Source organism: Lissotriton vulgaris, chromosome 5, assembly GCF_964263255.1.
Source record: "Lissotriton vulgaris chromosome 5, aLisVul1.2, whole genome shotgun sequence".
NCBI lineage: Eukaryota > Metazoa > Chordata > Amphibia > Caudata > Salamandridae > Lissotriton > Lissotriton vulgaris.
Genome location: NC_141693.1, coordinates 1,729,286,298 through 1,729,313,359, shown reverse-complemented (window position 1 = coordinate 1,729,313,359; position 27,062 = coordinate 1,729,286,298). Strand labels below are relative to the sequence as shown.

General features: G+C 52.2%; 1 protein-coding gene across 1 annotated transcript in view; it reads right to left on the bottom strand.

Annotated features, from left to right (window-relative positions):
- LOC147717053 (all-trans-retinol 13,14-reductase-like) overlaps positions 1 to 27,062 on the bottom strand; it is a 656,600-nt gene that overhangs the window by 25,705 nt on the left and 603,833 nt on the right. Inside the window, exon 10 of the mRNA XM_086923956.1 lies at positions 6,101 to 6,260. Within this exon, the coding sequence (XP_086780082.1) occupies positions 6,101 to 6,260 (160 nt within the window). The remainder of the gene's footprint in view (positions 1 to 6,100; positions 6,261 to 27,062) is intronic.

The window sequence follows — 27,062 nt, the reverse complement described above, 5'->3', positions numbered from 1 at the left end:
CGGCCGTGAGGATTAACCTCCTCACCGAGGTCTTTAAACCGCAGGCAAGCTCTTAGGAGCCTCTACTGCTGTTTAATGAGGCCCTTACTAACGTTCTGTTGGGCACTTGGTCCAGGCCCGCTACAGGTCCCCTGTAGATGGGAACGTGGCCAGGCGCCACCGCCCGGCCCCGGGCGACCCTCGCTTCCTGTCCACCCACCCCACCCCCGACAGCCTGGTTATCCAGGCCTTTAACTCCCAGACCGCATTCCCGACTGCACCACCTGATCGGGAATCCAAAAGGTATGAGCAGTTCGGTAAGAAGCTGTTCTCCTCACTTAGTCTGGGGTTGCTGTCGGTCAACACCGCTTGCCTTTTGGGCCATTATACCCACTCTCTGTGAGACACGGTCACGGACGTGCTGCCAGCTTGCCCAGAGGAGGCCCGGCTCAAACTCGCTCAAGCCCTTGCGGAAGGGCGGGATGCAGCACAGTACTCTAACCGATGTCTGCTGGATACCACGGACTCGCTGGGCGATTTCCACGACGGTGGTGGTTCGCCACCACACCTGGCTGAGGTCCGCCAACTTTTCCGCTGATGTCCAGAATTCCCTCATGGACATGCCGTTTGATGGCAGTCACCTTTTTGGCGACAAGACAGACAGGTTGCTTGAGCCTTTCAAGGACTCCAGGGCTACGGTCAAGTCCTTGTGCCTGTCGGGCAGCGCCAAACTTCTGCCTTTCGCTCCTTTCGGGGCCAAGGAAGGGGCACCTCCTCACGTCCTACCAGCCAGGGGCCGCAGACTAACATCCAGCGCAGCTGCAGACGTGGTAACCGCTGTGGCGGTGCCAGGGGACAGCGGCGAGGCCAGTCCACATTCTCCCCCGCAGCATCCGCCTCAAAGCCTTCCTAGTCCGAGCTTTCAGGCACATTTGACACCAGTGGGGGGGGGAGGGTTCGCCATCACCTCCTCCACTGGCGCTCCATCACATCGGACAGGTGGGTGCTGCAAATCGTCCAAAGGGGCTACTCCCTCCCCTTCGAGGCGACCCCTCCAGCCATGCCACCACAGTACCACCGCGTGTCAGGGGATCACTTGCAACTTCTGCAAGAGGAAGTTACGGCCTCTTGGCCAAGGGGGCCATTGAGCGAGTTCCTGGGCCAGAAGTAGGGTGTGGTTGTTACTCCCACTACTCTCTGGTTCCCAAGAAGGGCAAAGGGGGCCTACGCCCTATCTTGGACCTGCGGAACGTCAACGGCTTCCTACGGAAAGAGAAGTTCAAGATGCTGACTTTGGCTCAGGTCTTAGCTGCGCTAGACCCAGAAGACTGGATGGTAGCGTTAGACTTGCAGGACGCATATTTTCACATCCCCATCCTGCCGGCCCACCGGCGTTACCTGTGGTTCACGTAGGCCGCGACATTTTCAGTTTACTGTGCTCCCCTTCGGCCTTACCAGCACCCCTCGAGTGTTCACGAAAGTGATGGCGGTGGTCGCAGCCTATCTGCACAGATTAGGGGTGTCAGTCTTCCCCTATCTCGACGACTGGTTGTTGAAGGCGGGCTCGCCCCAGACAGTCGTCAGTCACCTCCAGACTACGGACGACCTCTTGCACCTGCTGGGATTCTCCATCAATGTGCCAAAGAAACCTGTGTCCCTCTCAGAAGCTCCTCTTCATCGGAGCGGTTCTGGACTCGGCGCAGTTTCGGGTTTATCCTCCCGAACAGCGGGCTAGGGATATTCAGGCTCTGTTTCTGATCTTTCTGCCTTTATCCCGAGTCTCGGTCAGGTTGACCCTGCGGCTTCTGGGGCTGATGGCCTCCTGCATCCTTCTGGTGCATCACGCCAGGTGGCGGATGTGGGCTCTGCAGTGGGACTTGAAGTTTCAGTGGGCCCAGCATCAGGACAACCTGTCCGACCACGTCCTGATCTCGGAGGGCACTGCGAGACAGTTGCAGTGGTGGATCACAGACCATGATTGGGTCAACAGCAGATCCCTTTCCCTACCCCAACCGGAGCACGTAGTAGTGATGGATGCGTCCCTCCTTGGCTGGGGGGCCACATGGGAGAGGCGGAGATTAGAGGCCTCTGGTCTCCAGCGGAGTCCCAGCTCCATATCAATCTTCTGGAGCTCCGGGCGATCCGACTCGCACTGAAGGCATTCCTTCCCTCTGCCCGGGGAAATATTGTATTGTATTGTATTGTATTGTATTGTATTGTATGTGGATTTGTAGAGCGCGATTGCTGCCCGGAGGCGTCCAAACGCTAGGAACCAACAGAGGAGATTGGCGGAAGCAAGAGGGCTGGCAGAGAATTACTGTGGGGAGTTGAAGAGGAATGTTTTAAGCTGTTTATGGAATGAGGAGAGATTGGGGTTGGTTCTCAGATGAAGGGGTAGGGCGTTCCACGTCCTGGCCGCATTATGTGTGAAGGTCCTACCACCTGATCTGGCCTTTTTTATTCTGGGTGCTGTGGCCATAAAGGCCTGGTTTGAGCGGAGATTCCTGCTTGGTTGGTAGTGGGAGACTAGGTCACGGGTGATCAGAGGACCAGTGTCCCAGAAAGCCTGGTGGGCGATACACATGGCTTTGAAGTGGATTCTTTGGCGTACTGGCAACCAGTGTAGGCTGATCAAGCCAGCTCTTACTGATTGTCGACGAGGGAGCTGAAGCAGTGTGCGAGCTGCACAGTTCTACACTGTTTGGAGTCTCCGCAGTGTATAATCTGGAGCAGCAAGGTAGAGGGCGTTGTAAAGTCCAGGCCGGACTGGATCAAACCCTGGATGTCTACCTGCTTAGCCTCCATGGGTAAAAGATGAAGAACTTTCCTTAACATCCTAAGAAGGCCAAAGCAGGTAGCCGAGAGTTTGGTAGCTTGGACGCCAAATATAGTGCAGGTGTTCACGGACAACACCACCGCCATGTGGTAATGCAACAAACAGGGCGGGGTGGGGTTGTGGACCCTTTGTCAGGAAGCTCTGCACCTCTGGCAAAGGCTGGAACACTAGGGCGTCACCCTGATGGTTCAACACCTGGCAGGTTCCCTGAATGCAAGAGCGGACGAACTCAGCCGCTGGTGCATGATGGCGTCTGAACTCGGATGTGGCGCAAGGCCTCTTTCAGTGATGGGGAGTGCCTTGGTTAGATCTATTCGCCACCGAAGAGAACGCGCAATGCCATCAGTTCTGTGCGTTTGAATTTCCAAGGCGGTACTCGCTCGGAGACGCTTTTCGTCGCGAGTGGAGTTGCGGTCTGTTGTACGCATTTCCACCTATACCACTTCTGCCCAGAGTGCTGAAAAAGATCAGGCACGACCGGGCCCAAGTCATCCTTGTGGCTCCGGACTGGGCACGAAGATACTGGTATCCCGAGCTACTCAGCAGGTCAGTCGATCCCCCGGTTCTTCTGCCTCTTCAGGAGGACCTTCTGTCGCAGCAGCAGGGGACGGTCCTCCACCTGAACCTGTCCAGTCTCCACCTCCATGCGTGGAGATTGAGCGGCGACAGTTGAGGCCATTTGACTTGCCTCCTGAGGTCTGTGATGTGATTCTGGCAGCCAGGCGTCCCTCCACAAAATCGGTATACGCCTGCAGGTGGAACAAATTTGTGGCATGGTGCACAGCAAAGGCTGTGGATCCCCTTTCTGCCCCCCTTTTAGAGGTTCTCCTCTTTCTTCTTTCTCTGTCCAGCAGGGCTCTGCTCTGGGCACTATCAAGGGCTACCTCTCTGCCATTCAGCCTTTTTAAGGCTACCTGATCAACCTTCTCTTTTCAAGTCCCCTGTTGTAAATAGATTCTTGAAGGGCATCACTCACATGTTTCCTCCTGTTCCTTTCGTGATGCCTCAGTGGGACTTGAACCTTGTTCTTACTTATTTGATGTGCGCTCCTTTCGAGCTACTTCACAATTGCCCTCTTCGTCCTCTCACTCTTAAGACTGCCTTTCTGGTTGCCATCACCTCTGCCAGGAGAGTGAGTGAGCTCCAGGCTCTTTCTTTCAAACCTCCTTTCCTTTCTGTCCATCCGGGCAAAGTTGTCTTGAGAACGCGCCCCTCTTTCCTGCCCAGGGTAGTCACAGCCTTCCATATCGGGCAGTCCATCACCTTGCCCACCTTCTTTCCTCCTCCGCATCCCTCGAAAGAGGAAGAGAGGCTCCACCGTCTGGACCCAAAACGTGCGCTCTCATTCTATCTGGACCGCAAACGCCAGTTCCGGGTGGACGGCGAGCTCTTTGTTGGTTACGTTGGCGCTAAGAAGGGACGGGCGGTGCACAAACAGACCATCTCTCGGTGGATCGTGTTGTGCATCAAGGTATGCTACTCTTTGGCTAAAAAGGAGCCTCCTGTTGGGCTGAGGGCCCATTCCACTCGGGCCACGGCGGCTACTACTGCCCTGGGTCGGGGAGCCCCCTTGCAGGACATCTGTCAGGCAGCTACATGGGCCTCGCTGCACACGTTCGCTAGACACTACAGCCTGGAAAGCCAAGTCCGGAGAGATGGCTTTTTTGGCTGTTCTGTTCTCCAGGACTTTCTGGTGTGATCATTGGTTCGCAGACCCATAACCGGGGTTGGTATTGCTGGGGTATCTATTCTAAGGTAAGGAATCTAACACTAACCTGTTTCTTTCAGATGCACAAGTTACTTACCTTCGGTAACAATATATCTGTAAGAAACACTAGTTAGTGTTAGATTCCTTATTGCCCCACCCATCCTCCCCGTTCTGCGAACCGATATCTAGGGTTAAGGTTCTTCCCTTTGAGGGCCCTAGTTTCATGGCACCAGTGTGGGTTTTTATCATGGATCTGCGTTCCTGGCGCAGAAGAGCTGTGCATAAGAACTGAGGTCAGCGTGCTAGGGCGGCGTCTAAGTACTTCGACGCCATCCCGGCGCCAACGACGCTGACGACGGACGCGGAGCCGCAGACGACGCCAACCGACGTGCAGGGGTACTGCTACGCAAAACTTTCCGGATCCAATCTGACGCCTGGGGATATTCTAAGGTAAAGAATCTAAGGTAAGGAATCTAACACTAACTACTGTTTGTTACAGATATATCGTTACCGAAGGTAAGTAACTTGTGCAACACACATAGAAGGAGCAAAACTCAATTGATTGTTTTTGTGCAGGAAGGTGTGCCTTTCTGCACAACAACAATCATCCCTGCAGCGCAGGCACCTTACACCATGGTGCAAGGGTGCCTGGGTTGGCACATGGCTGCAGTTTTAGCCCCAACACAGGGGATAACGCAAGGGTGTCCGGCTCAGCAAAATTGCTTACGCTGCCGCCCTGCGCCCTTTTATTGTAAATATGCCCCAAGAATATAGATTTGTCTCTATGTCATTGACATGTTTCTGGTTCCCTACTCCTTGAACCAAATAAACAGGGCGTTGCTTCTGCCACTGTAACAGACTGGATGGCGGGTCACCATCTCAGGAGGTGGAGGTCGAGATCGTTGGGGCTCCACAAGCAGAAAGCTGGCAGTTCCCTCACCTCTAAATGTAGCAGGGGAACCGCTGATTCGGGAGAACAGTGCCTGTAAGTCATTGCTTGTGAAAACAAATCATTTTACTGAAAAAGAGGAAAACTATACTTCATGCTATCAGACCCACCCTAAACAGAGGAGGGAGCACCGAATTTCTACTAAAAAAACTGATATTTTAGGTTCAATGCTTTTCTATCTTGACATTTTTGCTATCAATATTCAGTAGTACAATTGTTTATGCATGTCACCAAAAAAATTGTGATTAAAAAACACCACAGGTTTCTACATAGGCTGGATACACTAACTGTTATAATATCTATGATACTTATCTGACATACACTAAAAAGCCACCTATTTATTTTATAGTACTGCGTATCAGGGGACCCCAGGAAAGAGGTGAGAGGTTATTGCAGGAGTGAGGGAGCCATGGTGGAGAAACCCAAAAAAATTGAGAAGGGAGAGAACCAGAAGTGAACGCTTTGGGGCCACTGGAAGAGTGGGATGTGTAGGAAAAAGAGGAAAATACTAGGGGGAGCTCAGGAAGAAAGAAGTACTGAAGAGGGAGAGTAATGATGAATACAAAATCATTGCCTGAGAACAGGGCATACACAGAGGACAAAGCATTGTGTCTCCCGCTAACCTCACCTGACAGGTAGAGCCCTTTGACTGGAGTCTCTGCACGGAGGGAGGCGGCCACCTCCAGCTGGAAGCGCCCTAAGTCGTGCTCCGCCCCATACATGTGACCACAAGGAGCCCCCAAGAAATACTGGTTGGAGAGCGGGGTAGCAGCATCCATATACTCCACCTATGCAGAAAAACAAGACTCAGAAATGTAACATGCACATTATCCCATAGCGCTCATAGCCATCTGAAAGGTTAAGTGACCTCTGCTCCCCAAATCGAGGTCCGTCAATCCCTCATCTTGCCTCAACCTAATACACCACACAGTCCCTACTTGCCTTTTCTGTCGTCATTGTATTAATTAGCAAGGTGAAACAAAAGGGAAGACAGACTGAGTTAGATGAAAAAGGTCGAAAGGCAAAAGAGAGGGATGGTGGTAGAGATAAGAATTTGAAGAGATTCATGCGGAGCTTAAGAGAGGAGAAAAAAGACAAATTGTAGCATACTTGCATACAGAAGGAAAACACGCTGAGGAGAGAAGCGATGGAAAAAATTACAAGACAGAAAAGAAAAATAAAAGACAGACTAAACACACCAGGGATGAGATTAACTAGAGAATAAATTGAATCAATGAAAAGAGTGTGTCAACAATGCCAAGGTAAGAAAAGACAGAAGAGAGAAAGACGAGATGAGAGAGTGAGAAACAAGCTTGGAGAAGACTAGCGAGAGAGACAGAAAGGTAGTGAGAGACAGACACACATACACAGGGCGAGATAATGAATGAGAGCGAGGAAAGAAAGGGAGAGAGTGGATCAACGAGAGAGGGAGAGAAAGACCATAGAGGGAGAGGAGAAACACTGATATACAGTTTCATTTTACTGAGGTATACCTTTGTTTTACTTTTGGAAATCCCAAGTCAAGGCTTGAATGATGTTCAACAGATAAATCAAGTCGTTGATTGTACAACATAGCTGTCCATCTTTGACTGACAAAGTGCCATGTAAAGAGACCCTGTTTATTGATCAGTTTGCAAAACGTGCCAAGGTTTACTAAATTCTGGACGCTTCAATGCTCAGCCGAATACAACTTTGTACAGCATATAACGTGTAAGGAATTGAGGGTTAATGCAAAACTGTTAGGGTTTCACAATGGCAGAATATTTAATAGAACACAAAAGTAAACAAGCATTTGCAATGCAATAGGTCTCGCATTAGGAAAGTGTGAGCTATTGGTATTGTAAATGACATATTTTTTTAATATGTGTTGGCTTTGAAAATATTTCAATTAATAGCATTGTTATTTACAAAGCCAATAGCTTACACTTTCCTAATGCGAGTCCTATTGGCTATGGCAATCCTTGTTGGTAGCAAGCAAGGATAGTGCTGTTGTGGTGCTGAGTGATGATGTGGTTGGGCTGAGTGATGTTGTGGTGTATTAGAGTGATGTGGTGGTGTCCCAGAGTGATGTGGTGGTGTCCCAGAGTGATGTGGTGGTGTCCCAGAGTGATGTGGTGGTGTCCCAGAGTGATGTGGTGGTGTCCCAGAGTGATGTGGTGGTGTCCAGAGTGATGTGGTGGTGTCCCCGAGTATGTGGTGGTGTCCCAGAGTGATGTGGTGGTGTCCCAGAGTGATGTGGTGGTGTCCCAGAGTGATGTGGTGGTGTCCCAGAGTGATGTGGTGGTGTTCCTGAGTGATCTGGTGGTTAATGGGTTAATGCAAAACTGTTAGGGTTTCACAATAGCAGAATATTTAATAGAACACAAAAGTAAACAAGCATTTGCAATGCAATAGGTCTCGCATTAGGAAAGTGTGAGCTATTGGTATTGTAAATTACATATTTTTTTAATATGTGTTGGCTTTGAAAATATTTCAATTAATAGCATTGTTATTTACAAAGCCAATAGCTTACACTTTCCTAATGCGAGTCCTATTGGCTATGGCAATCCTTGTTGGTAGCAAGCAAGGATAGTGCTGTTGTGGTGCTGAGTGATGATGTGGTTGGGCTGAGTGATGTTGTGGTGTATTAGAGTGATGTGGTGGTGTCCCAGAGTGATGTGGTGGTGTCCCAGAGTGATGTGGTGGTGTCCCAGAGTGATGTGGTGGTGTCCCAGAGGGATGTGGTGGTGTCCCAGAGGGATGTGGTGGTGTCCCCGAGTGATGTGGTGGTGTCCCCGAGTGATGTGGTGGTGTCCCCGAGTGATGTGGTGGTGTCCCCAAGTAATGTGGTGGTGTCTCCGAGTGATGTGGTGGTGTCCCCGAGTGATGTGGTGGTGTCTCAGAGTGATGTGGTGGTGTCCCCAAGTAATGTGGTGGTGTCCCCAAGTAATGTGGTGGTGTCTCCGAGTGATGTGGTGGTGCCCCTCAGTGACGTTGTGGTGCCCCTCAGTGACGTGGTGGTGCCCCTCAGTGACGTGGTGGTGCCCCTCAGTGACGTGGTGGTGCCCCTCAGTGACGTGGTGGTGCCCCTCAGTGACGTGGTGGTGCCCCTCAGTGACGTGGTGGTGCCCCTCAGTGACGTGGTGGTGCCCCTCAGTGACGTGGTGGTGCCCCTGAGTGGTGCCCCTGAGTGATGTGGTGGTGTTCCTGAGTGATGTGGTGGGGTCCCCGAGTGATGTGGTGGTGTCCCCGAGTGATGTGGTGGTGTCCCCGAGTGATGTGGTGGTGTCCCCGAGTGATGTGGTGGTGTCCCTGAGTAATGTGGTGGTGTCCCTCAGTGATGTGGTGGTGTCCCTGAGTGATGTGGTGGTGTCCCTGAGCGATGTGGTGGTGCCCCTGAGTGGTGCCCCTGAGTGATGTGGTGGTGCCCCTGAGTGATGTGGTGGTGTCCTCGAGTGATGTGGTGGTGTCCCCGAGTCATGTAGTGGTGTCCCCGAGTCATGTGGTGGTGTCCCTGAGTGATGTGGTGGTGTCCCTGAGTGATGTGGTGGTGTCCCCGAGTGACTTGGTGGTGTCCCTGAGTGACGTGGTGGTGCCCCTGAGTGATGTGGTGGTGCCCCTGGGTGATGTGGTGGTGCCCCTGGGTGATGTGGTGGTGTTCCTGAGTGATGTGGTGGTGTCCCTGAGTGATGTGGTGGTGTCCTTGAGTGATGTGGTGGTGTCCCTGAGCAATGTGGTGGTGTCCCTGAGCAATGTGGTGGTGCCCCTGAGTGGTGCCCCTGAGTGATGTGGTGGTGCCCCTGAGTGATGTGGTGGTGTCCTCGAGTGATGTGGTGGTGTCCCCGAGTCATGTAGTGGTGTCCCCGAGTCATGTGGTGGTGTCCCTGAGCAATGTGGTGGTGTCCCTGAGCAATGTGGTGGTGCCCCTGAGTGGTGCCCCTGAGTGATGTGGTGGTGCCCCTGAGTGATGTGGTGGTGTCCTCGAGTGATGTGGTGGTGTCCCCGAGTCATGTAGTGGTGTCCCCGAGTCATGTGGTGGTGTCCCTGAGTGATATGGTGGTGCCCCTGAGTGATGTGGTGGTGTCCCTGAGTGATGTGGTGGTGTCCCTGAGTGATGTGGTGGTGTCCCCGAGTGACTTGGTGGTGTCCCTGAGTGATGTGGTGGTGCCCCTCAGTGACGTGGTGGTGCCCCTCAGTGACGTGGTGGTGCCCCTCAGTGACGTGGTGGTGCCCCTCAGTGACGTGGTGGTGCCCCTCAGTGACGTGGTGGTGCCCCTCAGTGACGTGGTGGTGCCCCTCAGTGACGTGGTGGTGCCCCTCAGTGACGTGGTGGTGCCCCTCAGTGACGTGGTGGTGCCCCTCAGTGACGTGGTGGTGCCCCTCAGTGACGTGGTGGTGCCCCTCAGTGACGTGGTGGTGCCCCTCAGTGACGTGGTGGTGCCCCTCAGTGACGTGGTGGTGCCCCTCAGTGACGTGGTGGTGCCCCTCAGTGACGTGGTGGTGCCCCTCGGTGACGTGGTGGTGCCCCTCGGTGACGTGGTGGTGCCCCTCGGTGACGTGGTGGTGCCCCTCGGTGACGTGGTGGTGCCCCTCGGTGACGTGGTGGTGCCCCTCGGTGACGTGGTGGTGCCCCTCGGTGACGTGGTGGTGCCCCTCGGTGACGTGGTGGTGCCCCTCAGTGACGTGGTGGTGCCCCTCAGTGACGTGGTGGTGCCCCTCAGTGACGTGGTGGTGCCCCTCAGTGACGTGGTGGTGCCCCTCAGTGACGTGGTGGTGCCCCTCAGTGACGTGGTGGTGCCCCTCAGTGACGTGGTGGTGCCCCTCAGTGACGTGGTGGTGCCCCTCAGTGACGTGGTGGTGCCCCTCAGTGACGTGGTGGTGCCCCTCAGTGACGTGGTGGTGCCCCTCAGTGACGTGGTGGTGCCCCTCAGTGACGTGGTGGTGCCCCTCAGTGACGTGGTGGTGCCCCTCAGTGACGTGGTGGTGCCCCTCAGTGACGTGGTGGTGCCCCTCAGTGACGTGGTGGTGCCCCTCAGTGACGTGGTGGTGCCCCTCAGTGACGTGGTGGTGCCCCTGAGTGGTGCCCCTGAGTGATGTGGTGGTGTTCCTGAGTGATGTGGTGGGGTCCCCGAGTGATGTGGTGGTGTCCCCGAGTGATGTGGTGGTGTCCCCGAGTGATGTGGTGGTGTCCCCGAGTGATGTGGTGGTGTCCCTGAGTAATGTGGTGGTGTCCCTCAGTGATGTGGTGGTGTCCCTGAGTGATGTGGTGGTGTCCCTGAGCGATGTGGTGGTGCCCCTGAGTGGTGCCCCTGAGTGATGTGGTGGTGCCCCTGAGTGATGTGGTGGTGTCCTCGAGTGATGTGGTGGTGTCCCCGAGTCATGTAGTGGTGTCCCCGAGTCATGTGGTGGTGTCCCTGAGTGATGTGGTGGTGTCCCTGAGTGATGTGGTGGTGTCCCCGAGTGACTTGGTGGTGTCCCTGAGTGATGTGGTGGTGCCCCTGAGTGATGTGGTGGTGCCCCTGGGTGATGTGGTGGTGCCCCTGGGTGATGTGGTGGTGTTCCTGAGTGATGTGGTGGTGTCCCTGAGTGATGTGGTGGTGTCCTTGAGTGATGTGGTGGTGTCCCTGAGCAATGTGGTGGTGTCCCTGAGCAATGTGGTGGTGCCCCTGAGTGGTGCCCCTGAGTGATGTGGTGGTGCCCCTGAGTGATGTGGTGGTGTCCTCGAGTGATGTGGTGGTGTCCCCGAGTCATGTAGTGGTGTCCCCGAGTCATGTGGTGGTGTCCCTGAGTGATATGGTGGTGCCCCTGAGTGATGTGGTGGTGTCCCTGAGTGATGTGGTGGTGTCCCTGAGTGATGTGGTGGTGTCCCCGAGTGACTTGGTGGTGTCCCTGAGTGATGTGGTGGTGCCCCTGAGTGATGTGGTGGTGCCCCTGGGTGATGTGGTGGTGTTCCTGAGTGATGTGGTGGTGTCCCTGAGTGATGTGGTGGTGTCCTTGAGTGATGTGGTGGTGTCCCTGAGCAATGTGGTGGTGCCCCTGAGTGGTGCCCCTGAGTGATGTGGTGGTGCCCCTGAGTGATGTGGTGGTGTCCTCGAGTGATGTGGTGGTGTCCCCGAGTCATGTAGTGGTGTCCCCGAGTCATGTGGTGGTGTCCCTGAGTGATATGGTGGTGCCCCTGAGTGATGTGGTGGTGTCCCTGAGTGATGTGGTGGTGCCCCTGAGTGGTGCCCCTGAGTGATGTGGTGGTGCCCCTGAGTGATGTGGTGGTGTCCTCGAGTGATGTGGTGGTGTCCCCGAGTCATGTAGTGGTGTCCCCGAGTCATGTGGTGGTGTCACCGAGTGATGTGGTGGTGTCACCGAGTGATGTGGTGGTGTCACCGAGTGATGTGGTGGTGTCACCGAGTGATGTGGTGGTGTCACCAAGTGATGTGGTGGTGTCCCTGAGTGATGTGGTGGTGTTCCTGAGTGATGTGGTGGTGTCCCTGAGTGATGTGGTGGTGTCCCTGAGTGATGTGGTCGTGTCCCTGAGTGATGTGGTCGTGTCCCTGAGTGATGTGGTGATGCCCTTGAGTGATGTGGTGGTGTTCCTGAGTGATGTGGTGGTGCCCCTGAGTGATGTGGTGGTGCCCCTGGGTGATGTGGTGGTGTTCCTGAGTGATGTGGTGGTGTCCCTGAGTGATGTGGTGGTGTTCCTGAGTGATGTGGTGGTGTCCCTGAGTGATGTGGTGGTGTCCTTGAGTGATGTGGTGGTGTCCCTGAGCAATGTGGTGGTGCCCCTGAGTGGTGCCCCTGAGTGATGTGGTGGTGCCCCTGAGTGATGTGGTGGTGTCCTCGAGTGATGTGGTGGTGTCCCCGAGTCATGTAGTGGTGTCCCCGAGTCATGTGGTGGTGTCCCTGAGTGATATGGTGGTGCCCCTGAGTGATGTGGTGGTGTCCCTGAGTGATGTGGTGGTGCCCCTGAGTGGTGCCCCTGAGTGATGTGGTGGTGCCCCTGAGTGATGTGGTGGTGTCCTCGAGTGATGTGGTGGTGTCCCCGAGTCATGTAGTGGTGTCCCCGAGTGATGTGGTGGTGTCACCGAGTGATGTGGTGGTGTCACCGAGTGATGTGGTGGTGTCACCGAGTGATGTGGTGGTGTCCCTGAGTGATGTGGTGGTGTCCCTGAGTGATGTGGTGGTGGTCCTGAGTGATATGGTGGTGTCCCTGAGTGATGTGGTCGTGTCCCTGAGTGATGTGGTCGTGTCCCTGAGTGATGTGGTCGTGTCCCTGAGTGATGTGGTGATGCCCTTGAGTGATGTGGTGGTGTTCCTGAGTGATGTGGTGGGGTCCCCGAGTGATGTGGTGGTGTACCCGAGTGATATGGTGGTGTCCCGGAGTGATGTGGTGGTGTCCCCGAGTGATGTGGTGGTGTCCCCGAGTGATGTGGTGGTGTCCCTGAGTGATGTGGTGGTGTCCCTGAGTGATGTGGTGGTGTTCCTGAGTGATATGGTGGTGTCCCTGAGTGATGTGGTGGTGTCCCTGAGTGATGTGGTCGTGTCCCTGAGTGATGTGGTGATGCCCTTGAGTGATGTGGTGGTGTTCCTGAGTGATGTGGTGGGGTCCCCTAGTGATGTGGTGGTGTACCCGAGTGATATGGTGGTGTCCCCGAGTGATGTGGTGGTGTCCCCGAGTGATGTGGTGGTGTCCCTGAGTAATGTGGTGGTGTCCCTGAGTAATGTGGTGGTGTCCCTCAGTGATGTGGTGGTGTCCCTGAGTGATGTGGTGGGTCCCTGAGTGGTGCCCCTGAGTGATGTGGTGGTGTCCCTGAGTAATGTGGTGGTGTCCCCGAGTGATGTGGTGGTGTCCCCGAGTGATGTGGTGGTGTCCCCGAGTGATGTGGTGGTGTCCCCGAGCGATGTGGTGGTGCCCCTGAGTGGTGCCCCTGAGTGATGTGGTGGTGCCCCTGAGTGATGTGGTGGTGTCCCCGAGTGATGTGGTGGTGTCCCCGAGTGATGTGGTGGTGTCCCTGAGTAATGTGGTGGTGTCCCTCAGTGATGTGGTGGTGTCCCTCAGTGATGTGGTGGTGTCCCTGAGTGATGTGGTGGTGTCCCTGAGCGATGTGGTGGTGCCCCTGAGTGGTGCCCCTGAGTGATGTGGTGGTGCCCCTGAGTGATGTGGTGGTGTCCCCGAGTGATGTGGTGGTGTCCCCGAGTGATGTGGTGGTGTCCCCGAGTGATGTGGTGGTGTCCCCGAGTGATGTGGTGGTGTCCCCGAGTGATGTGGTGGTGTCCCCGAGTGATGTGGTGGTGTCACCGAGTAATGTGGTGGTGTCACCGAGTAATGTGGTGGTGTCCCTGAGTGATGTGGTGGTGTCCCTGAGTGATGTGGTGGTGTCCCTGAGTGATGTGGTGGTGTCCCTGAGTGATGTGGTGGTGTCCCCGAGTGACTTGGTGGTGTCCCTGAGTGATGTGGTGGTGCCCCTGAGTGATGTGGTGGTGTCCCCGAGTGACTTGGTGGTGTCCCTGAGTGATGTGGTGGTGCCCCTGAGTGATGTGGTGGTGTTCCTGAGTGATGTGGTGGTGTCCCTGAGTGATGTGGTGGTGTCCTTGAGTGATGTGGTGGTGTCCCTGAGTGATGTGGTGATGCCCTTGAGTGATGTGGTGGTGTTCCTGAGTGATGTGGTGGTGTTCCTGAGTGATGTGGTGGGGTCCCCTAGTGATGTGGTGGTGTACCCGAGTAATGTGGTGGTGTCCCTGAGTGATGTGGTGGTGTCCCTGAGTAATGTGGTGGTGTACCTGAGTAATGTGGTGGTGTCCCTGAGTGATGTGGTGGGTCCCTGAGTGGTGCCCCTGAGTGATGTGGTGGTGTCCCTGAGTAATGTGGTGGTGTCCCCGAGTGATGTGGTGGTGTCCCCGAGTGATGTGGTGGTGTCCCCGAGTGATGTGGTGGTGTCCCCGAGTGATGTGGTGGTGTCCCGGAGTGATATGGTGGTGTCCCGGAGTGATATGGTGGTGTCCCCGAGTGATGTGGTGGTGTCCCCGAGTGATGTGGTGGTGTCCCCGAGTGATGTGGTGGTGTCCCTGAGTAATGTGGTGGTGTCCCTCAGTGATGTGGTGGTGTCCCTCAGTGATGTGGTGGTGTCCCTGAGTGATGTGGTGGTGTCCCTGAGCGATGTGGTGGTGCCCCTGAGTGGTGCCCCTGAGTGATGTGGTGGTGCCCCTGAGTGATGTGGTGGTGTCCCCGAGTGATGTGGTGGTGTCCCCGAGTGATGTGGTGGTGTCCCCGAGTGATGTGGTGGTGTCCCCGAGTGATGTGGTGGTGTCCCCGAGTGATGTGGTGGTGTCCCCGAGTGATGTGGTGGTGTCACCGAGTAATGTGGTGGTGTCACCGAGTAATGTGGTGGTGTCCCTGAGTGATGTGGTGGTGTCCCTGAGTGATGTGGTGGTGTCCCTGAGTGATGTGGTGGTGTCCCTGAGTGATGTGGTGGTGTCCCCGAGTGACTTGGTGGTGTCCCTGAGTGATGTGGTGGTGCCCCTGAGTGATGTGGTGGTGTCCCCGAGTGACTTGGTGGTGTCCCTGAGTGATGTGGTGGTGCCCCTGAGTGATGTGGTGGTGTTCCTGAGTGATGTGGTGGTGTCCCTGAGTGATGTGGTGGTGTCCTTGAGTGATGTGGTGGTGTCCCTGAGTGATGTGGTGATGCCCTTGAGTGATGTGGTGGTGTTCCTGAGTGATGTGGTGGTGTTCCTGAGTGATGTGGTGGGGTCCCCTAGTGATGTGGTGGTGTACCCGAGTAATGTGGTGGTGTCCCTGAGTGATGTGGTGGTGTCCCTGAGTAATGTGGTGGTGTACCTGAGTAATGTGGTGGTGTCCCTGAGTGATGTGGTGGGTCCCTGAGTGGTGCCCCTGAGTGATGTGGTGGTGTCCCTGAGTAATGTGGTGGTGTCCCCGAGTGATGTGGTGGTGTCCCCGAGTGATGTGGTGGTGTCCCCGAGTGATGTGGTGGTGTCCCCGAGTGATGTGGTGGTGTCCCGGAGTGATATGGTGGTGTCCCGGAGTGATATGGTGGTGTCCCCGAGTGATGTGGTGGTGTCCCCGAGTGATGTGGTGGTGTCCCTGAGTGATGTGGTGGTGTCCCTGAGTGATGTGGTGGTGTTCCTGAGTGATATGGTGGTGTCCCTGAGTGATGTGGTGGTGTCCCTGAGTGATGTGGTGGTGTCCCTGAGTGATGTGGTGATGCCCTTGAGTGATGTGGTGGTGTTCCTGAGTGATGTGGTGGTGTTCCTGAGTGATGTGGTGGGGTCCCCTAGTGATGTGGTGGTGTACCCGAGTGATATGGTGGTGTCCCCGAGTGATATGGTGGTGTCCCCGAGTGATATGGTGGTGTCCCCGAGTGATATGGTGGTGTCCCCGAGTGATGTGGTGGTGTCCCCGAGTGATGTGGTGGTGTCACCGAGTGATGTGGTGGTGTCACCGAGTGATGTGGTGGTGTCACCGAGTGATGTGGTGGTGTCACCGAGTGATGTGGTGGTGTCCCTGAGTGATGTGGTGGTGTCCCTGAGTGATGTGGTGGTGTCCCTGAGTAATGTGGTGGTGTCCCTGAGTAATGTGGTGGTGTCCCCGAGTGATGTGGTGGTGTCCCCGAGTGATGTGGTGGTTCCCCGAGTGATGTGGTGGTGTCCCCGAGTGATATGGTGGTGTCCCGGAGTGATATGGTGGTGTCCCCGAGTGATGTGGTGGTGTCCCTGAGTGATGTGGTGGTGTCCCTGAGTGATGTGGTGGTGTTCCTGAGTGATATGGTGGTGTCCCTGAGTGATGTGGTGGTGTCCCTGAGTGATGTGGTGGTGTCCCTGAGTGATGTGGTGGTGTCCCTGAGTGATGTGGTGGTGTCCCTGAGTGATGTGGTGATGCCCTTGAGTGATGTGGTGGTGTTCCTGAGTGATGTGGTGGTGTTCCTGAGTGATGTGGTGGTGTTCCTGAGTGATGTGGTGGGGTCCCCTAGTGATGTGGTGGTGTACCCGAGTGATATGGTGGTGTCCCCGAGTGATATGGTGGTGTCCCCGAGTGATATGGTGGTGTCCCCGAGTGATATGGTGGTGTCCCCGAGTGATATGGTGGTGTCCCCGAGTGATGTGGTGGTGTCACCGAGTGATGTGGTGGTGTCACCGAGTGATGTGGTGGTGTCACCGAGTGATGTGGTGGTGTCCCTGAGTGATGTGGTGGTGTCCCTGAGTAATGTGGTGGTGTCCCTGAGTAATGTGGTGGTGTCCCCGAGTGATGTGGTGGTGTCCCCGAGTGATGTGGTGGTGTCCCCGAGTGATGTGGTGGTGTCCCTGAGTGATGTGGTGGTGTCCCTGAGTGGTGCCCCTGAGTGATGTGGTGGTGTCCCTGAGTAATATGGTGGTGTCCCCGAGTGGTGTGGTGGTGTCCCCGAGTGATGTGGCGGTGTCCCAGAGTGATGTGGTGGTGTCCCAGAGTGATGTGGTGGTGTCCCAGAGTGATGTGGTGGTGTCCCAGAGTGATGTGGTGGTGTCCCAGAGTGATGTGGTGGTGTCCCTGAGCGATGTGGTGGTGCCCCTGAGTGGTGCCCCTGAGTGGTGCCCCTGAGTGGTGCCCCTGAGTGGTGCCCCTGAGTGATGTGGTGGTGCCCCTGAGTGATGTGGTGGTGCCCCTGAGTGATGTGGTGGTGTCCCCGAGTGATGTGGTGGTGTCCCCGAGTGATGTGGTGGTGTCCCCGAGTGATGTGGTGGTGTCCCCGAGTGATGTGGTGGTGTCCCCGAGTGATGTGGTGGTGTCACCGAGTGATGTGGTGGTGTCACCGAGTGATGTGGTGGTGTCCCTGAGTGATGTGGTGGTGTCCCTGAGTGATGTGGTGGTGTTCTTGAGTAATGTGGTGGTGTCCCTGAGTGATGTGGTGGTGTCCCTTAGTGATGTGGTGGTGCCCCTGAGTGATGTGGTGGTGTCCCCGAGTGATGTGGTGGTGCTCCTGAGTGATGTGGTGGTGTCCCTGAGTGATGTGGTGGTGCCCCTCAGTGATGTGGTGGTGTTCCTGAGTGATGTGGTGGTGTCCCTGAATGATGTGGTGGTGTCCCCGAGTGATGTGGTGGTGTCCCCGAGTGATGTGGTGGTGTCCCCGAGTGATGTGGTGGTGTCCCTGAGTGATGTGGTGGTGTCCCTGAGTGATGTGGTGGTGTCCCTGAGTGATGTGGTGATGCCCTTGAGTGATGTGGTGGTGTACCCGAGTGATATGGTTGTGTCCCCGAGTGATGTGGTGGTGTCCCTGAGTGATGTGGTGGTGTCCCTGAGTGATGTGGTGGTGTCCCTGAGTAATGTGGTGGTGTCCCTGAGTAATGTGGTGGTGTCCCTGAGTAATGTGGTGGTGTCCCTGAGTGATGTGGTGGTGTCCCTGAGTGATGTGGTGGTGTCCCTGAGTGATGTGGTGGTGTCCCTGAGTGATGTGGTGGTGTCCCTGAGTGGTGCCCCTGAGTGATGTGGTGGTGTCCCTGAGTAATATGGTGGTGTCCCCGAGTGGTGTGGTGGTGTCCCCGAGTGATGTGGCGGTGTCCCTGAGTGATGTGGTGGTGTTCCTAAGTGATGTGGTGGTGTCCCTGAGTGATGTGGTGGTGCCCCTGAGTGATGTGGTGGTGTCCCCGAGTCATGTGGTGGTGTCCCCGAGTGATGTGGTGGTGTCCCTGAGTGATGTGGTGGTGTTCCTGAGTGATGTGGTGGTGTCCCTGAGTGATGTGGTGGTGCTCCTGAGTGATGTGGTGGTGTCCCCGAGTGGTGTGGTGGTGCCCCTCAGTGATGTGGTGGTGTTCCTGAGTGATGTGGTGGTGTCCCTGAATGATGTGGTGGTGTCCCCGAGTGATGTGGTGGTGTCCCCGAGTGATGTGGTGGTGTCCCCGAGTGATGTGGTGGTGTCCCCGAGTGATGTGGTGGTGTCCCCGAGTGATGTGGTGGTGTCCCCGAGTGATGTGGTGGTGTCCCCGAGTGATGTGGTGGTGTCCCCGAGTGATGTGGTGGTGTCCCCGAGTGATGTGGTGGTGTCCCCGAGTGATGTGGTGGTGTCCCCGAGTGATGTGGTGGTGTTCCTGAGTGATATGGTGGTGTCCCTGAGTGATGTGGTGGTGTCCCTGAGTGATGTGGTGGTGTCCCTGAGTGATGTGGTGGTGTCCCTGAGTGATGTGGTGATGCCCTTGAGTGATGTGGTGGTGTACCCGAGTGATATGGTTGTGTCCCCGAGTGATGTGGTGGTGTCCCCGAGTGATGTGGTGGTGTCCCTGAGTGATGTGGTGGTGTCCCTGAGTACTGTGGTGGTGTCCCTGAGTGATGTGGTGGGCCCCTGAGTGGTGCCCCTGAGTGATGTGGTGGTGTCCCTGAGTAATGTGGTGGTGTCCCTGAGTAATGTGGTGGTGTCCCCGAGTGGTGTGGTGGTGTCCCCGAGTGGTGTGGTGGTGTCCCCGAGTGGTGTGGCGGTGTCCCTGAGTGATGTGGTGGTGTTCCTAAGTGATGTGGTGGTGTCCCTGAGTGATGTCGCGGTGCCCCTGAGTAGTGCCCCTGAGTGATGTGTTGGTGTCCCTGAGTGATGTGGTGGTGTTCCTGAGTGATATGGTGGTGTCCCTGAGTGATGTGGTGGTGTCCCTGAGTGATGTGGTGGTGTCCCCGAGTGATGTGGTGGTGTCCCTGAGTGATGTGGTGGTGTCCCTGAGTGATGTTGTGGTGTTCCTGAGTAATGTGGTGTGTGAGGGTGTGTGGGGGTGTGAGGTTGAAACTGCAGTTTTAGCAGCAGTTTCCTGCCGCTAAACCGGCGATAATTTTAACGAGGTTATTGCTAATATGCCCCCAAGGGTTATATTTGCTAACACATGTGGTCCTACACAATTTAAGGCTGTGTTCAGTGGCCTTCGGGCAGGATGGCGCATCCAGGAAACACAGGATACCATTACTTAGTGTGGGAAAAGGCCGCTCAAATGAAACAGGTGCCCAAAAACTGCAAGCCAAACATCCTTGGCACTAAGCTGTACAGACTAACATTAAACCTGGCCTCACTATAAATATTACCAACTATCCACCCACATCCTCCTCCCCTAAAACCCACTAACAAACTCTCCACACTCAAACTTCACTCATCTAATCCTCCTGTATACACCACTATTGCTTTCTTGTTGCTACAACGAAAACCTCAAACTCTCATTAGCCGTCCCTGCAAACATGAGGAAGTACCCAAATCACTCCCTTCAGTTGATGGAGCATCACCGTACACCTCACCTTGCCCCTGTTTCCCCTTTCCCTCACCCATCCTTCCAAAATTATTTTCCCATTCTCCCACACTGATGGTTCATAACCTCACAACAGCTTACCCTAAAAAGCTAACTCAGACAACTTACCAGCAGTCGTGACTGCTTACAAACCTTTCCCAATTAATAACAAAGTATTGTATCACATCCTCGCGTCTGGCAGCTACTCCCTCGCCGACACGCCTAGCTGCTAAATCTAAAAACGTACCCCACGCCATGCCATAAGCCCGTCATGTAGACTCAGACAGTGAACCAATGATGAGCTGTATTAAGTTCTCTTCCACCATCCACAAATGTCCTGGCATTTCCGTCCTCTCATCCATCCATGGTAGTATCCATCAAAACCTCTGCTACGGGTAATGAGAGAGAGCATCAGCAATTCCATTGTCAACTCCTGCAATGTGTTGTGCTCTGAAAATCATATGATATCTCAGGCATTCTAAAAAAAAACCAGCAACAACTGCCAACCCTTTGGATCCCTTGCTACCTCTAGGTTATCCACAACTGAACATACTTGTTTGTTAAATATTGCCCCCATTGGCACGCGGCCACCACCATTTGAAAAAAACTCCACGAAGGCTATATCATACCGCCCTCTCCATTCTTCTGGCGACTCCTCTGCACATCACCGTCCTTGCCAAAACCGTGTTCCCCTGCTGCATCTGAGAACATTTCCAATGTCCACTCCACCTCAGCTCCCATCCCTGCCATGGGGATCCCATTAAAGTCCCTAAAAAATGTCTGCAACACCTTTAGATCCGCCTTCACACCTGCCTTCAACCTCACTCTATGATGCAGCATTGATGTCCCCAACAAAGCTAATCCCAAACGCCCAACCCTTACAGCTATGCAAGGGATATTGAGATGCCTTAAAAGGACCTATATGTCCTTGACCTGCGCCTTGGATTTTGACAACATCGCGTCCAGTAGCTCTAACAACCTCTGTTTCTTGTCCTGAGGCAGCCTGATTTCCAAGAAAATAATCTCTTCCACTGGGTCAAAACTTTATCAACGTGCTAACGGCTTACCTACACGCCTGCATAAGCTCCTGAAACGTACCAAGTAAGTATTCACATTCCTCTGAACCTGCTGATTCCACTATGAAGAAATCATCCAAGTACTGAGTCAAAGTTGTTCTTCCCAACTAAGCATTGAAACAAATGCTGCAAAAAATTGGTAAAAATTTTAAAAGCAAATGAGAAATGAACCAACCCATTGGCAAAGCCTTATCCACGAAAAAGTGCGTTGGAGGGAGTTCAGTTGAACAGCCAGGTCTTGAGTCCTATCCTTAATTCCAGCAGAGAGGATGTGCTGGTGTAGGTCGTTCCAGGACTCCACAGCGAGGAAAGGAGAAGGAGCGACTTCCACTGTTGCAGGGGTTGTTAGTGAGGGGGAGGAGGTGAAGGTGTTTGGTGGGTTGGTGGAACTTCATGTGGTGGTTGAAGTATGCTGGTCTTGGTTGTTCAGGGCTTTGTAGATGGGGATCAGCATCATTGACTGCAAAACGTCTGACCATGAGATGTCCTGAATTAAATGAAACTCACCTCATTCCTTTTCAAGAACCATGCCAATCGGTGACACAAGCAAATTGTCCAAAGGCCATTCCTCGAATGAGCCTTCCATATGTCCTTCCTGTATTTCCTTCAGCAACTTTCCTCTAGTTGACTTCAAATTCTCACCCCATCTCCATTCTCACTGCCCTTCATATTAAGCCCTTCGATGCTGATGACGGCTGGGAGCCGTCATGGCACACAGTGCTTGTGTGCTGATGACGGCTGCCAGCCGTCATGACCACGCCCGCGATCGGAATGTGCCGCACAGGGGTGGGATTTCGGCTGTGGGCAAGGCGTTAAACCAAAACCATCCTCAAAACTCCTCAGCAACAGCTCTTTCTCCTCCTGCTCCCCTAACCTTGACTACCAGTGTCGCAATCTCCCGATCTTAACTTGTATACATACCTTTTCCCTAAAGTTTCTGTCCCCCTCCACCTCTGCCTATGTTTCTGTTGCTCTGCCTTGTGTCCCGAAACCTGTTGCCTGTGGCCCATACTGGGTGACCATATGCTTTCTTCCACACTTTACATATTAATTGCGGAAATTGCAGTATTCACATATGCACAAACCTTGGTTGTATGACCAACAAATGATCGTGTTCCCTGCCTGTCCCCTCCCAACTGCACCCACCCCTCCTTGGGTGGTATGTCTCTGAAAGAGCTTATAAATGACTGCCCACCCACTCGTCGTTTAAGTAGACAGAGCTGGTCTCTCTAGTGTCATCTTCTGCAAGGAAAACTCTTGGTCTAGCTGCCCAAAACCCCAGCTGCTGCCATCCTGGCCCTGAACTTCTTGTCGTACCCAAGCCCATCTGCCAAATGTTATCGCTTTCCTCACCACATCTATGTTCCTAAACAATGCAACACAATGTTCAGGACATTTTTCCCAGTACACACTGGAGTAAATTAGGAATTGCTCTGTCCAAGTTTCAATATTTATGGGCACTCTGTGCCGCTTTCTTAGCTCATATTCCTTCTCCTTTGATCCCTTCTTTCCCCTCACTTCTCTATGTAATAATTTGAATATTTCAATATATTTCCCTTTCCATATATGCTGCTTCATTTCAAGCATTAGGTGAGCCCCTAATGGCTTCATAATACCCATGTAAGTCAGATTTTTATGCTTTATCTTCTTGATCTCCTTTTTGTGGCTCTCCACAATGTGCTCTTTCTCCGTTTCCTTGCCCACATGCTGTTCCCCACCTCATCCTTCCCCTCCACTTCTATTGCCACTGAATTTGCACCTATCCTTCAATCCTGTACGTGCCTTCCCCAAGCCAGATGAAGCTTTGTTCCTGTGGACTGTTCCTTTGCCTCCACCCCTACTGAATGCACCTTAAACCCAGCACCTTTTTCAATACAAGGCACTGTGAGATGCCTTCACTTGCCTCAAGGTCGAGGCCGGCTCTGAAGCCGTCTGTCCTGATACCAGCAATGCCTCTGTCTGTATACACTGCCTACTTGTCCTCTGATCTGGGCACTGTCTTCTGCAAAACATCAAACTTCTTGCTCCTGTTAGTAAGCTTGCGCCCACAATGCAAATCATGAGGTGCTTTCAAACATTCTTGTTCCAACAGTGCCCCATCAACAATCTCACCCTCCACCAAAGTATCCTCCTTGTCGTCCAAAATCTAATTGTCCTCCCATCCAATAGCCCCCACATCTCTACTTGTTACAGACACATCTCTGTCACCCACTCCCTCATCACCAAATTGTGCATCATGCAGCATCCAGCCTGAGTCCTGCTCCTGTGAGGTAGCCGCAAAGCCTCGTCTTCACTGTTGGCATACAGTGTCCCTCGCTTTCTCAGAACCAGCCATATGGACACAAGTTCTGTCTTCGGGTCGGGCTGATGAGCTGCACTAAACGTTACAGACTGCGCCTTCACCTTGGCCCTTGCTCCATCTGTTGTAGCTACCTGCCCCACCTGGTTGCCGCGTGTTAGATCTGGCATTCTTGGTATGGTCTCTCCTGACTTTTTACCTTCTGACCTCCTGGTTTACTGACATCATTTATGCTGGCTTTAGGACCCTGAGCACTTTACCACTGCTAACCAGTGCTAAAGTGCATGTGCTCTATACTTAAAATATGGTAGCATTGGCTATCCTTAATTGGCATATTTAATTTATTTATAAGTCCCTAGTAAAGTGCACTACATGTGCATAGGGCCTGTAAATTAAATATTACTAGTGGGCCTGCAGCACTGATTGTGCTACTTGCTTTAGTAGCCCTTTAAACATGTCTCTGGCGTGCCTCTGCTGAGCTAATATGTGCAGTTTTAAACTGCCATATTGACCTCACAAGTTAACCCTCTTGCCAGGCCAAACATTCCTCCTTTATACATGTAAGTGTTTTAAAATATTGGACATGTGCCTTTAATTTTTACATGTCCAGATAGTGAAAAACTCTTACATTTGTTTATTAAAACTGCAAGGCCTATCTCTTCCATAGGTTAACATTGGGATTACCTTATTACATCTTAGAGTGTAGTGTAGTTTCCAATTGGGAAGAGATGGGACCCCTACATTTGGTGTCTCCAAAATCCTAACTTATGGTGAAGTTGGATTTTAAATTGTAATTCTGAAAATACCACTTTTAGAAAGCTGCCATTTTCTTAGTTCATAATAACCATAAAGAATCCAGAACCATGAAGCTCAAATTGAATCCTACGTGGCGTACTCCGCTGGATGCTGGGAAGGAGGCAACTCCTTTTAGTTATTTTACCCTCACACACCCTATTGGTGTCATGCTTCATCATCGGGTTCACCCTGACTCCTAAAGGTCAGGGTGGGCTCAACCATATTTCAAGGAGCACTAAAGAGATATAGGCTAGAGGGTCTAAAGATAAAAATCCTACTGCGTTCCCCAGGTATCCCTTTATTTGCAGGGACGTAGTGGATATTAAAATAAAGGAAAAACTAGGGTCAATTGGAGGTTATGGTCCTCTGACCCTAATGACGTGCCAACATGTTTCAGCCCTTGTCTCTGTCCTGTAAGGTCCTGGGCTTTCTTCAGGGCAAAACAAAGTTCCCTCCCTGGTGTTGGTAAAGGAATTTTCCTATATATATTTTTTGACGGAACAGAAAGCTGTTCCCTCGTGAAAATAATGGAGGTTTATACTTATCTCTCCATCTGGATTAAAGATCAAAATTCTGCCTGTAAGAAAAATTGTGAAAGGAAACAAAAAACAAACCATTTTTGCAATTCATTTTATCACAATTATCAACAACTGCACTCCCATTGTGCCTGGAGTGCTTGCGTTCTCATCACACTGTGATACGTGATCTGTGACTATGTAAATGAGCTGTTCATGGGTCTATTTGACCTAAACATGCCGTTATGCTGTATGCGTCCATTGCGCGCATTCAACTTTCACTCGTGTATTGGGAATAACATATCCATGTGTAAATCACACATTGTTATACACACTCTTACCCTGTCCATCTCCATTGTATGATAGTGCCAACAGACCCTATTCTGTATGTATATATCCTCTGTGTTTTTAAGTAGTGGAGGGATGCACACCTTTTTTAACACATTTCTTTTCTTCTCCATTTTTATCTTTCCTTTATTGCCAATTGCGTGCAGATCGGTTGTTAGGCGTTTGCCCCACTGCCATTAGTCAAAATGTACTTCTAAGTGATGGGACTACCATGTAGCCCCAAAGAACCATTCGCACAGCTTCATGCCGCCCCTGGCGTGCATGTTTTCACCAAAATTTTTAACCATTACTTTATAATATTCCAACTTTTCACCGTAATCTTTTTTCTTTCTCTTAAATCGTTATTTTTCACTCTTAAATCCAAATCCACAGACCGGATAAAACTGCCAATTTTAAATTTTCTAGTATTCAGACTGTGCCAATCCAGGCCTTTCGTAAGAATATGGATAATGCAAAGTTCAACGCAAGCAGTCTTTATTTCATATGAAAACCCAATGCATTTCGGGCTGCTCATGGGCCCTTCTTCGGGGGTCACTACAATAAATAATAATAACGGAATAATTATTAACACTCTTGAATACAATTACGGCAACATTTCATAAACATACTTTTTTCATTCATTTACATAGCCTGTCTGCGCATTACATCTGGTCTTTCCTCTATCATTATATCCTTCGTGTTAAGCACGCAGAATCCTCTTGTTTCTCCTTTTCCAACCTCTTAATCCAACTTTAACAACTTCCCTGATGGTCCCAGTCTTTCATCCTCCCTTCGCCATTAATCTCCTCAAACCCTCTTTTGTCCATTCAAATGTCCCAAAGTAAAAACGTCTTGATATCTCCCATATAATGAGGAAGTGTGGGAGAGAGAAGTGAGATGCCGAGGTTTAATTATTACAAGAACAGGGAGAACAGGACGAAAGACATTTGATCGCATAAACTTTAAAGAGCAGTTTTAAATCTCGAGCCATGATGTTTTTCCACTTTGGGATATCAAGACGTTTTTACTTTACTATTCTTGCAAAATTCACACTTGGAGATTTTTGGGAACTACACCATTCTCCTGGAGAATGGAAAGGACACAATGAAGAATGACTTTGTGTTCCTCTTTGGTCTTGGCAAAAATTAGCACATCATCCTGGAAAGCGACTACACCATCTATGCCTTTGAGTAACGGAAACATAATCCTTTGAAAGACTCATACTGCTGAAGCTAATCTAAACTGCATCCTACGATACTGAAATGTACACACAGGAGATAATAAAGCGGTATAATGCCTAGATTCAGGTTTTGGCACTGGTGGTATGCCGATGCAAGATCCAGCTTATTAAACCACTTCGCCCCCAACACTGCCGCCAGTAAATCTGAAAACTGTGGGAGCAGGTGTGAATGGACCCAAATTGCCCTGTTTCGGTTGTGTAAGTCAACACCGTCTCGAAGCTCCCCATTCTTCTTGCGGGCCACTACTAAGGGAGACAACCACAACGAAGAGTCAATGGGTTCGATAACACTATTGTCACAAAGCTTCACTAATTCTTTTTTTAAGTCTTACCTTACAGAAAAAGGTACATTCCTTAGTTTTTGTTTTACAGAAATGGACCCATCCTTGACCTTTATTTTATGTCAGAAACCCTTAGCATTTCCCGAACTGGTACTTTGGGAAATGCTGCGTGGGCCTTATCTATTGAACAGTTGATTACTAGATCTGGTTCAGACATTCCCACAATGGCGACCTGGTCAGCAGTTCCAGGCTTCAAAATCATCTTAAACAACCCTTGGTGAAACCAACCCAATATACATAAACCTTTGATCGCAACATATATCTTCCCAAACATCCTCCTCCCCCTGAAAACTAAAACATCTTCCATAAATTCCGACAATTCAATGCGATGTCCCTCGTAAGAAACAGGGGTGCGATCAGGATGTTCAAGTGTCCTTCCAGGCCACAAATCATTCAACAATTCTTGACAGATTATGGATATTTTTGCACCCATGTCAACAAGTAGCTTAACTACCATGTCTCCAACGGATATGTCCACATATGGATCTACGCAAGTGGATGGATCACCAGCTTCCACTTTGTCAACTGCTACCACTAGAACCATATCGTGGAGATCTTCTTGCAATTTTTCTAACTGGTCTTCCAAAATGTCTTTCCCTAGGTTCGCTACTACAGGGTTGATTTTACTTGTCTGTTTACCTTGACTCTGGCACACTTCGGCAAAATGGCATATTTTATTTCAGTCTCTACATGTAATATTTCTTGCTGGGCAATATCTGCCAGTCTTAAAATGTGAAGGATTGCCACATCTGACTAGTTCTGAAAAGGAGCAAACCCAGAACGACA